The sequence below is a fragment of the Oncorhynchus kisutch genome, linkage group LG19 (genome assembly GCF_002021735.2).
Source record: "Oncorhynchus kisutch isolate 150728-3 linkage group LG19, Okis_V2, whole genome shotgun sequence".
Taxonomy (NCBI): domain Eukaryota; kingdom Metazoa; phylum Chordata; class Actinopteri; order Salmoniformes; family Salmonidae; genus Oncorhynchus; species Oncorhynchus kisutch.
This window is the reverse complement of record NC_034192.2, coordinates 14,515,046-14,527,328: the sequence shown is the minus strand read 5'-3', so window position 1 is coordinate 14,527,328 and position 12,283 is coordinate 14,515,046. Positions and strand designations below refer to the sequence as shown.

Here is a 12,283-nt window from a genome sequence, read left to right as displayed (position 1 = left end):
CCAACCACACAAGCATGCTAGTGGTTTATAATGGATGCAAGTGAAAGCTGTGAGCTATGCCTGTGACGATGAGGGGCAAGGGTTGTGCTGTGGGTGTCTAATGGCTGTGCTTACTGACCACCGTCTGGTCCTGCCTCGTGCGTCTCCAATTGGGATTAATATCGTCAATGTAGCATGTTTGATGTAACATGTTTAACACAACATGATTTATTAGAAAGCTGGAGGGAGATCACCAAGGAGTTGAATGTACTTCAGAAAGTATTCACACCCCCCTCTGACTTTTTCCACATTTTGTTGTGTTACCAGGTGGGATTAAAATGAATTTCATTGTCTGTTTTTTGTCAACGATCTACACAGAATACTCTGTAATGTCAAAGTGGAAGACATTTTCCCCTGTCGTTTCTTTTTATCCTAAAAAACTCCCTAGTTCTTGCCGATGACAAGCATATCCATAACATGATGCAGCCACCACCGTGCTTGTACATGAAGAGTGGTTCTCAGTGATGTGTTGTGTTGGATTTTCCTCAAACAGAATTTTTTGTATTCAGGACATAAAGTTTATTTATTTCCCACATGTTTTTCAGTTTTACTTTAGTGTCTTATTGCAAACAGGATGCATGTTTAGGAATATTGTTATTCTGTACAGGCTTCCTTCTTTTCACTCTGTCATTTAGGTTAGTATTGTGGAGTGACTACAATGTTGTTGATCCATCCTCAGTTTTCTCATGTCACGGGCATTAAACTATGTAACTGTTTTACGGTCACCATTGGCGAAATCCCTGAGTGGTTTCCTTCCTCCGACAACTAAGTTAGGAAGGACGCCTGTATCTTTGTAGTGACTGGGTTCATTGTTACACCATCCAACATGTGATTTATAACTTCACCATGCTCAAAGGGATATTCAATGACTGTTTTTTCTTTACCCATCTACCAATAGGTGTCCTTCTTTGTGAGGCATTGGAAAATCTCCCTGGTCTTTGTGGTTGAGTCTGTGTTTGAAATTCACTGCTCGACTGAGGGACCTTACAGATAATTGTATGTGTGTGGTACAAAGATGAACTAGTCATTCAAAAATCTTGTTAAACACTATTATTGCACACAGTGTTAGTCCATGCAACTTACTGTGTGACTTGTTAAACACATTTTTACTTCTTGACTGAAGACAGTTCCGCTTTTCATGTTTATTTCATTTGTAAAAATTTCTAAAAACATTATTTCACATTGAAATGATGGTGTGTTGTGTGTAGGCCAGTGACACAGAATCTCAATTGAATACATTTTTTAATTTTTTTATTTTACCCCCTTTTTCTCCCCAATTCCGTGGTATCCAATTGTTAGTAATTATCTCATCGCTACAACTCCCGTACGGGCTCGGGAGAGACGACGGTCGAAAGCCATGCTGCACTGCCAAGCCAAGCCGCACTGCTTCTTAACACAGCACGCATCCAACCCGGAAGCCAGCCGCACCAATGTGTTGAAGGAAACACCGTGCACCTGGCAACCAGGAGTTGCTGGTGCGCGATGAGACAAGGATATGCCTACCGGCCAAACCCTCCCTAACCTGGACGACGCTAGGCCAATTGTGCGTCGCACCACGGGCCTCCCGGTCGTGGCCGACTGCGACAGAGCCTGGGTGCAAACCCAGAGTCTCTGGTAGCACAGCTAGCACTGCGATGCAGTGCCCTAGACCACTGCGCCACCCGGGAGGCCCCAATTTAATACATTTTAAATTCAGCAAGTCAGTTAAGAACAAATTCTTATTTTCAATGACAGCCTAGGAACAGTGGGTTAACTGCCTGTTCAAGGGCAGAACGACAGATTTTGTACCTTGTCAGCTCGGGGATTTGAACTTGCAACCTTTCGGTTACTAGTCCAATGCTCTAACCACTAGGCTACACTGCCGCCCCAAATACTTAATATCAAAATATCAAAACATATGTCTGTTGATTAGAATGGTAGCTCTGACTATGAATATTGTGCATTGTTTTTATTTATGACAACAAATTCAATTCAATAAATGTGTTACCAGATAACTAGAATGAGTGTATATAAATGAATCCCAGATAATCGTTTCATCCCTCTCTTCTGGAGGGGAGAGTTCTGTTTATTCTGGTTTCTCCTCTTGAGTGTGTGGGTTGAGAAGGGAACAGAAATATTCATCACGCCGCCTAGCATCCTAAAAAGGCAAAGCTTCTCCTTCTAGCTACCACATCTGAATATTAATTTATTTTGCTATAAATATTAAAGTCATCTGTACCTTTTAAAATTATTTTCAAATTCCTCCTGCCATTGATGAAGGCAACCCAGGAGATGGCTGCCAGACATGTTCTAATACAGAGAGTACTTGATAAGGATTTTTCTTGCTCTCTCTCTCTCTCTCTCTCTCTCTCTCTCTCTCTCTCTCTCTCTCTCCCTCTTAGTCCACAGGGATTCCCTGATGCATCCGACGTGTCAAAAATAATTAGGTTTTGTCAGATTTATCATCACAACCACAAACCCTTTCCCTGAGTAGAGCCCCGGATCATGTTAAGCCTTGTTTGTGTGTGACAGCATTATTGTTCTTGTTAGTAGCCCCTCACATCCGCCCACACTCTGTTGTTCCGGAGGGGGGGGAATGTCCCCACTCAGACCGGTGTTTCAGTGTTTTCACACTGCGTTTATTGACAGTGGCTATAGATATTTATTCATTTAGAGTTCAAAACATGTATCATGTATGTCCGACTGAACTGTCGAGGTGAAGCTGGTTAATGGCAGAGACTAGCTGCAGGTTTTTCCCTCTGGAGGAGCGACACGCACGCCCCTCTGCATAGTAACGACGCATTGCGCTTTCTATTAACAAGTTAAAGTAAACTTGACTCCCCTTGCTCCGGGGGACTAGAGGGGATGAGAAATTCTCCATTATTTAGTATGCAGTGTTTTTTTTTAGATATATTTTAAGTCAACCAGGTGCCATCGGTGAACTCTTGATGGCCAACCATGTCTGTGTATAAAGCCGTTGTCACATTTTGGTCATAAAAATGTTGATGCAATTGCTTAAGACTAAAAGTGATGTTTCATGTTGAACTATCGTTTCACAAATACTATGGTTGTTGTTACATGCTGTTTAGCAACATAATTCAGGCTGATGTCCGTTATTGTCATCAAATTTTATTAATGTTTTCTCTGAAAAAGATGAATATACCTTGTGTTTATTCATATGGAATGTCTAGTATACATTCTGTAGAAGAGGGAGGCTATTTGAGTGATTTCTTAGTTGTTTTTTTCTGGTTCCATCCCCTGTTAATTGTGCTGAGGGGCTTCTCCCTCACAATCTTTCTAATTACCTTTAACAAATAGCAGCGTGATAAAATATGTGACCCAGGGTGAAGGGTTGATTCCCTAGAGCCTTATACGCGAACAACTCAGATATTCATAAGAGGATCTCTCTGACTTCACCACCACTGTAGACCCCCGTCTGCACCTCACTGACCAACCACCAGACAGACAGAGACACAGGTTTAGTTCAAAGCTGTGTGCTCTAACACCTTGGTAGTGCATGGGTGAAATCAGGGCTTGTGGCACTCATTTGAATTTGAACCAGCCTAACTTCTCACTTCAATCGTAGGTTTTGTGTTTAATTGTATGGGAGTTAACGCATTCACGACTGTATGACAGTAGCTTCTACCTGGGTGGACTATGGGACTAAGGCACACTGGTGGACGTGTAACAATTTCCTACTCTATCGTATGTCTTTATGTATAAAATAATTAACAACATATTTCATCCATTCCTTTCCAGGTCAGCGATCCACGTCAAGGAGGAGCCGTTGAACATGGACGACAATGACTGTCCGATGTCGCTGGTGACGACAGCCAACCACAGCCCAGAGCTGGACGACGACCGGGAGCTGGAGGAGGGCAACCTATCAGATGACCTGGAGTGACTACTGGAGTCCCTCCCACTACTACAGGCCCCTCCCTCCACCTCCGTCACACTGTCCTCCTACCTGTTTCCTCACAGGCTACCCTCCTAGAACCTGCTAATACCAGAACCACTCCTCACCCATAACCAAACAGATCAGACCACAGCTGACTCTCCTCCTTCCCGACCCGCGGACTGGAGTATTTATTGAGCATGCATCCGGAAGACGAGGCCCAAAGGAACTCTTTGTTGCAGCCCTTTGGGATCCCTGACTGAACATGACAGGCATGAGATGTCTGGTTTTTAAAACGACTTTCAGACCTGTTTCATGAAGATGGCTTGGCCACTACATACACACCGACAAACACAGAGGCTCATGGGCGGAAAACAACAAAAACACGAGTCTAGAAACCCGTGCTGTAGAAAGCGGCCTCTTATATACTGCCAAAAAAAAGATGTTGAATTTTGTGAATATCAAAAACCCTCACAGTAGTTGTTGATGTTAGAAACAATTGCTGGTTCAATTCAAACGTTGTTGCTCTGTCCATCATTTGCACAGGAGTAGTATCAGAAATTAGTGTCACTGCCTGTATGTTGCTAAAAAAACAACAAAAAAAAATATTTTCTTTTCTTTTAGCGTTCTACTTTTTGTATTTTGATTTCTGGCACCACCAACTGTAAATGCCATTTCCTGTTTCCCAACAGTAACAGAAGCACGGTATCAAGACTGTTGCAGCTGTCAAAAAAGTAGGCTTCCAGTCTGTATCTGTTTGTGATGAAAAGTAATTAACTTGATATTAAGTTTGAAAAACGTAACTGTTTGTGTAAGCACCAACCAATACGGGGGAAAAAATGCATTTCTGCATATTCTTCTGCTGTTCTCTTTTACCTCCTTGTTCTAAAGCTTTGTCTACCTGCAAACAGTCACAGGCAACAGCTAGAAACCAAAGCCAACACTATCAATGGCCAATAGCTTAGACAGAAGCCACCAGACTCTTTGGTCAGCCTTCTGTGACTTTAACTAGTACAAAGAGACGCTTTCCACAAACTACCTTCTAAATAACCTCTGGGATCGTTTAATTTAGCCCTGTACAAAGATGATTCAAGAACAAAAAATTAAAGATTTTGATGTGTAATTTGATAACTCGTAGTGTCCACTTGGGTTTTAGGGCGAGAGAGCAGTATCTACCGGGACCAGAGAGAGGAGAGGAGATGTGATATGTAACTGCAAGCTATGTGATAGGGACTGGTAGAAAAACAGCTGTACTGCAAACGTGGATCATGACCAAAACAAACATTTGTGTGTTCAATGGAAGTGCAGAAAATTGTGTTGTTGTGAAGATTGTTTTTTGATTTCTTTGGTTTTGTTTTAGATTTTCCGTCACCCATCAGGTCATAGTTTTTTTTTCTCTCGAATCGAGTGAATATGTCATGTTCAGTGGGACTGTCAAATATGTCATGTCTTATTTCCGTGCGGTTTGTTTTGAGCCGCGTTTAAAACCGAAACTGAAAACATAGTAACCAAACATTTTAAATGTCTAGTAAAGCCAAATAAGTCATAGTTTCAAAGTTGATATGAAATGGTGTGGCTTTGGTTATCACGTAAAAGCAAATAATATAGCCATTGTCGAAGAGGGATATCGAAGGTGAAAGAAAACATTTTCTAGGTGATATTTGCTTAATTCTATGGTTTAAATACTTCATTACTTCATTCCTAGCTTCTTAACTACATAGATACAGTCAGTGGTAGCGTAGGAGAAGCTGTCTTTAACTGCACTGAATTCTGTATAGGGTAGGCAACTTGTATATCACATTTGAGATTCTAGTGGCAGGAACAGAACTTAGTGATTGTCTAAAAAAGATATATTTCATTTCTCTCAGCTAAATGACATCTAGAAAAGTGGATGCTGTTGCTTTAATGGTCATTTCTGTTTTCAGTCAAACCAAAGTTACACAAAATTCTGCCTCTGGTTATGGGATACTTATGTTATACTCTAGAAATGACACACACAAACGCTTTCAAAGGCTCACACGCACACACAGTCCTGTGTTTTTCGGTCTGCCAGCTTTCCTGGTCCTTGTCTTGGTAGCTTTCAGATGCAGAAAAACAGATACTCTCAACTAACTGACTGAGTCGTGTTGTATTTTAACTGTCAGTGTGTGTCTGGAAACATACTCTGCATATGTTGTTTTCAAGTCTTGTGCCAAGCCCAAAAAAAGTTGGCTGCTAGAGCTTAGCGCACTACTACATAGATAACCAAACACACGTTACACACACACACACACACACTCATGCCAGTTCCACTTCAAGAGGGTGCTGGGCCCAGGAACAAAGCTTCTCCCTTATGTACTTTGACGGAGTCAGCAAGAAAATGACTTGAAGACGACGTTCATAGTAATCTTATCACACCAAATATAAAGGACACGGCGTCTTTCGAAGAAAAAAAAACGATTCTCCCACTTAACCCCCCCAAAAAACGAAGGCTTTCTATAAAAATAAAAAAAAGCTTCTACCTCTGCACAACCAATTCAGAACAATTAAATGTCAGATTGCACGTCGAGTTATTAGAGAGCCACAAGAGCTGTTACACTTTACTCAACGGACACGGCTCGACGGACAGTTTACATTCCCGACGTCAGACACGGAAGAAGATTAGTAATTGTCATAGGTTGTCCTCAAACATTTGTAGAATGATCATGTAAAAAATACCTTTAAAAGGAATATTGTGTTTTAAAATGCATGTCTAAAATCATTTGGTTGGAAAACAATCATTAATAAACACAAATAAAATAAGAAATACAGATGATCGGGATGTTGACCTAATAATGCATCAGAATGCACACCTCGGCTATGCTGTTTGGGAAGGAAGACACCGGCCGGCCACAGAATGCATATTACCTGTAGATTTTGCATGGGTTTTGTAAAAATAAAAATGTCTAAAATAGTTGCTTGCACATAATACCAGAAAGATCTCCAGAACTGCAATCTGCTCCTCCACTAGATTTTAGGATTTGTCTGGATTTTCTGGGATGATTTTGTCTGTATTCTGATAACTGTGCATACTAATGTAAAAATGTTGGTGGACCCATAAAATTGACCAGACTTTTTTTCTAAGCGGGGAAAAAAATAATCAGTGTTTCTTTTCTGAATTTCATGATTTTTTGTTGTTGTTTTTACCTCTCTCTCATTGCTCGCTAAGAATAGCAAACCTGCTTTTTTTCCGCATCAGCTTTGCGTAGCTGTAAGGCTTAACCTAATGTGTGTATTTATTGCTTGTACCTCTGTGCATACTTTATAAAGCATTATGTCAGGCAGTTGAGTCCTGTATACTTTCTACTACTATCATTCTCTAATAATTGGGAATGTGATATCCCCCCCCCCCCCCCCCCCCCCCCCCCTATGTATACAGTAAATTGGGACTGTAGCAAACACATGTTTATGTAATTGGTGAATACATTTTATGTTTTTGTTTGATTCCTTTATGATCGAGCTCATTTTTGATACTTTCATTACCGTGTACTGTGTCCGATGCGTTAAAAGATTCTGGGACATTAGAAAGTCATGGTTGAGAATTGTAACAGCCGTTATTATTTTCTGTATTCATGGCTTTTCACTGCTGACTAAAATAAAGGACCAAAACTAGGATTTGAAAAGCAACTGTCTGCCTCCAACTTCAGGGAGTTCTTTTTTTTTTGTACATATATATATTTTATTCGACAAAAATCTAGCTGGCACTACACGTTTAATGTTTCAGGACTGTACTACTTCTGAGAATGATCAACAAAAAAACTTTTAAAAAATGAATGTGTATGTTACAAGGCTTTGTTCCAGATTCTAGCATCCAGAGTCTTGTTTAGAGGAGGGGGACATGTGGATCCATTGGCAGTGCCCTCTGGAGCCAACCCCCTGGACCAGTAACGGCTCAGGGGCCACGTGTTCAAGCCACCCTTTGATCAAGTACAACTATGGCCCAGTACACTACTAGGCCTGTAATTACTGGAGAGTTTATCATAAGCCTTGACCAGGGGGTAGTTTATCCAGGAAATAGTATACTGTAGGGATCAACAGAGACTCAGAAGAGGCACACAGGTACCCACTGTAGAGAGGTGTGGGCATCAAGAAAGGGCATAAGATCCTGCTTTTTATAAATAGCTGTTTATGGTTATATTTCAATGTTACTGTTCCTTCTTCATTTTTCAAACCAATTCTCGATGGAAATGTGTTGACTGATGCTATAGAATAAGGAAGAGTGTGGATGACAAACAGTGGATAGCTCAACTCATCCCAGCTAGGTTACACCTTGTCGGTCACGGAGAGCTCTTACTGACACGCTCATTGAGATTCACACTGAATCCACCATGACCGATAGGTCCCCATTAGCTCCTCTGTATTCTAAGGGCTCATTCACGTTCCAAAGAGTGGCCAGGGACATTCTATCCGGGATGCTTTGAATCATGTCCGCTGGTCATTTAATGACAATGCCAGCCCAAATGTTATTTTCTCTATGTGATGTCCCATGAGAAGTCAATGGGAGTTACAACACACACACACACACACACACACAAACACGCGCACGCACAGTCTCCCCAGTGACAGCCTGAGCCGCAGCCATGCCTGCTGTTGTCTCCCTCAACGGCGTTCCAGAGCATTACCTCGCGAGGCACACTCGTCTCTCGTGCTATTTATGCACACGGAAGTGTCTGTGAATTCAAGTGAGGAGTTGCAACAAGGACGGGGCCTGTGTACCACGCAGCATCAGAGAGAGCTCCCGCATTCAAGTGTAAGGCAACGTCGCAGACCCCTCTTTCAAAGGCCATGAAATAATCATGTGTTGTGGTTAGAGAGGTATCTGTGAGTCACACTGGCTGCTTTTCATAAAGTGGAGTTGTTTACAGTGCGATGAAGAAAAGAAAGGGGTGGTGGTGCAAACCTTTTCCACGTGAATGCTGGGAAGAGAAGTCCCTTCTTATATCCAGAGGAAAAGGAGAGAATTCTCTGTGAAATAGGTCAGAGTTCATTTCGAAACACCTTAAGAAGGAGCAGCACCTTTATAGTCACACACTGGAAGCGTACCTATCATAGACCTACCGTACATTTTTGGACTCAGAAATGCACACAAAAGCTGATGTAGCCTACATGGAGATTGTTTAATTCTCAGTGCTTTTATTTGCTAATATTGATATTCTTTTAAAAATGGATTTGCACAGTTCATATTGTTATTGAATTAAAAAGTTACTTGATCCTTTTAGGGCTTGTAGGATACTGACTTTTAAGTGATACAGTGTACCATTTGAGATTTAGAATTAGGCCCAGCAAATTGACTCCATCCAGCTATATCTAATTTCCAACACTGACCAATTAGGTCAATTTAGGCCGTCTCCTCCTGGGACGTTGCAGTAAATATCTCCAGTCACGTTTATTGATTGAGCGTCCATCTGAGGACTCGTCTCCCTCTCCTCCTCTCCTCCTCCTGGTCTGACAGTGTGTGTCAGGTCTCCAGAATACCCTGGCCCCCAGGCTGCAAAATTGCCTGCTAAATAGTCAGAGGCAATGGCGACGCTAATTGAGATCATCATTATTATAATTGCGGGCCCTGGAAAGAGCGTCTTAAATAATTTGCATTGCTCTCGAGTTGATATTGGACTCAGTGCAAAAATAATTGCATAGCTTCGAGGCACGTTTGGGTTCGGCACTCGTTTTTTTTCTAGCGGTGCCAGTTTTATGCCATGACTCCATGTTCCGTAGCGGACGCGGTCACGCCACTCACATGTTTGTCCTATCAGCAGCACAGAGCCAGACAGAGCTCTGCACTGTTTCAGTTATATTAGGCTGACAAAGCTTTTATTAATGAAGTCTATACTATTGATACAATGTCTTGCCATGACGCAGTGTTATGTGATAATAACAAATAATTGTATCAGTTTAGTTTAGATGAGATACCCTTTAAAAATAACTGTTTTTATCCCTATTTGTTTCACTGTTTAAACAAAATAAGACACTGAAATTAACGGTTTTCGATTTTACATGCATCCTATTTGTTTGTAATGTCATACAGCATTGCCTCTATGGGGCCAAAAATGATGTGGCCCTTAACATAGACATTCACAAATCATGACATCAGTGGGTCCTGGGCTAAAGGTACATTTTACTTCCTGTGGACATAATGGGCTGTGAATGAAGTAATGCATGCTGGAGAAAATGCATATTTCTCCAACTGAAACAAGGGATTAACCAAACAAAGTGGTGAGAAACTGCTGATATTCATGAATTCTTGCCTGTGGCATATCCAGCACCTACCACGCACGCACACACACACACACACACACACACACACACACACACACACACACACACACACACACACACTCAAAGCACAAACAGTGAGGCTCCATAATGACAGTAATGAATATTATATGGTAACATGGTTCAGTAATTGTTTTACAGCTGGTTATTCACACAACAACAACACATTGAGACAGTGGGTAAATCTCAGACTGTAAAATGAGAACACATCAAACATGGATGAATGAATGAGAATCAGATCAACTAAATCCGCTTATCAACAACATCCAATCCCTTCCACATAAGTATTTTATTGAACATTATTACTTATAATATATCAACATTTGAGCTTGATAATGTGAAAGTGGCTGGAGTGATATGGCTCAAGGACCTCCACTATCAATTTCAATCCATTCGGTGGGAATCAGATCAAGACCTAATTGCCAATTCATATGAATTTATTAAAGAACGATTTCAATTACATACCACCACCATTGAGTTCTGATGCACCAAATTAAATTAGGACACTCGATTGTATCTCCGTATTTAAAACGCAGCATATTTAAGAGTCTGGCATTTTTCTGCTGGAACTTCTGATGAGGAACTTTCAGTTCGGTCTTGCCCCCCCCCCCCCCCCCCCCCCCAAAATGGATGAAGAGAGAGATGAAGAAAAAAACCTGGGGAGAGGAGTAAAAAAAGACAAATCTAGCATTAGTGAGGAAAAGTGGGTTAAATCACTTACTGGAGATTTTTTAATGACATTTCAGTGTTCCTCGTATAATTACTCTTCATCTAAGATATCCCATAACGATGTTGGACAGTCTCGGTTCAGGCTCGCTGGCTCGCTTCATTAGCGTGTCATTCCTATTTCACATCAGAAGATTTAATTGTAATGCTGAATATGCACAGCTCTCCACTGAAGCCCTAATCAAAGTGGATCCACTTGTATTATTCATATCAGAAATCAGCCTGCTTGCTATTTCTTTTATTTATTTTTATAAATTAAAGAATGCAGATGCAAAAAATCAGCTGTCATTTATTAGCACAATGCTGGCATATCCGCTAGGCATGCAAGCCAAACCCTTCTATCTTTCTCTCCGTAACATTTATCCCCCCCCCCAAAAAAAAATTTGACAGAGAAAACAGTAAATATACATACTAATTCCTCACATGAAGTCATCTGATTACAAAGCAGGTGACATTGGGCACTGGAATCCAAATTATTGGCAATAAGAGAATGAGAAAGGTTTATGTATAGAGGGAAGGGATCGGGAAAGGACGGGGAGGAGAAGAGGAGGGGTGTGGGAAGGACAGGAGGGAGGATTAAGGATTTACATTTAATGGCAAAAACTTTTGTCCTGGGAAGGAAGAAACAGTGGCTTTGGGGTGGGCTGAAGACAGTGTCAACCTCCCCACACAGGTTCTGCTGACCAACCATAAAATACAGCTAGCTGTGTTTAGACTCTTGTGTCAGTCAGTGCATCCTGTTCTCTGTTATCCAGATGGGCCAAAGCCTTTTCTATTAGTGAAGAACACTGCTGATCTGGATGGCACACAGGGTGAAGCAGAGGAGGATTTGAAATGGGAGGTTATTGTGACTATAAAGATTAGAGAAAGAGGCATTTTGGAGAGATTAACTCCTCATTTTTATTTGTCATCCACATCAATAGAAATGCTTTGTATGCGTTTGGCAGATATCCTCAGATTGGAAATTATTCTTATTTTGAAATAAATCACATTACCATTTTTCAGATCTAACCAATTCTAAATTCAATCTTATCATAAAGCCTCACCAATAATTGTCTTGTGTAATTCTCATGATTTTGTTACTCCTAATTCTTAAACAACAAATGATTTACATACAAAACATTGACAGTATTATTACTGATCTACCCTTCCCTGATCTACCCTTCACTGATCTACCCTTCACTGATCTACCCTTCACTGATCTACCCTTCACAGTTGCGTATGTCATGATCACTGTTACAAAGCCATATGATTGGCTTCTCCTCCAGGTCAGATGGCACGGGTCATTACCAGTAGTCATGGCAACGGTGAGCCAATCAGAGCCACATTCTCAGCTGTTCTTCGTCTGCTACT

At 41.2% G+C, this 12,283-nt stretch overlaps 1 protein-coding gene across 13 annotated transcripts in view; it reads left to right on the top strand.

The window, feature by feature from the left end:
• Nucleotides 1–7,558, top strand: part of LOC109864633 (forkhead box protein P2) — a 114,587-nt gene extending 107,029 nt beyond the window's left edge. For 6 of the 13 annotated variants that reach the window (XM_031797942.1, XM_031797939.1, XM_031797941.1 and 3 more), the window contains one exon: nucleotides 3,778–7,546. In XM_031797942.1, coding sequence (XP_031653802.1) covers nucleotides 3,778–3,922 — 145 coding nt within the window. In that variant the 3' untranslated portion in view covers nucleotides 3,923–7,546. Of the gene's footprint in view, nucleotides 1–3,777 lie in introns of all 13 variants that reach the window. The other 7 variants (XM_031797940.1, XM_031797946.1, XM_031797943.1 and 4 more) reach the window with 2 other exon arrangements.
• The last annotated feature ends 4,725 nt before the right edge of the window (nucleotides 7,559–12,283 follow it).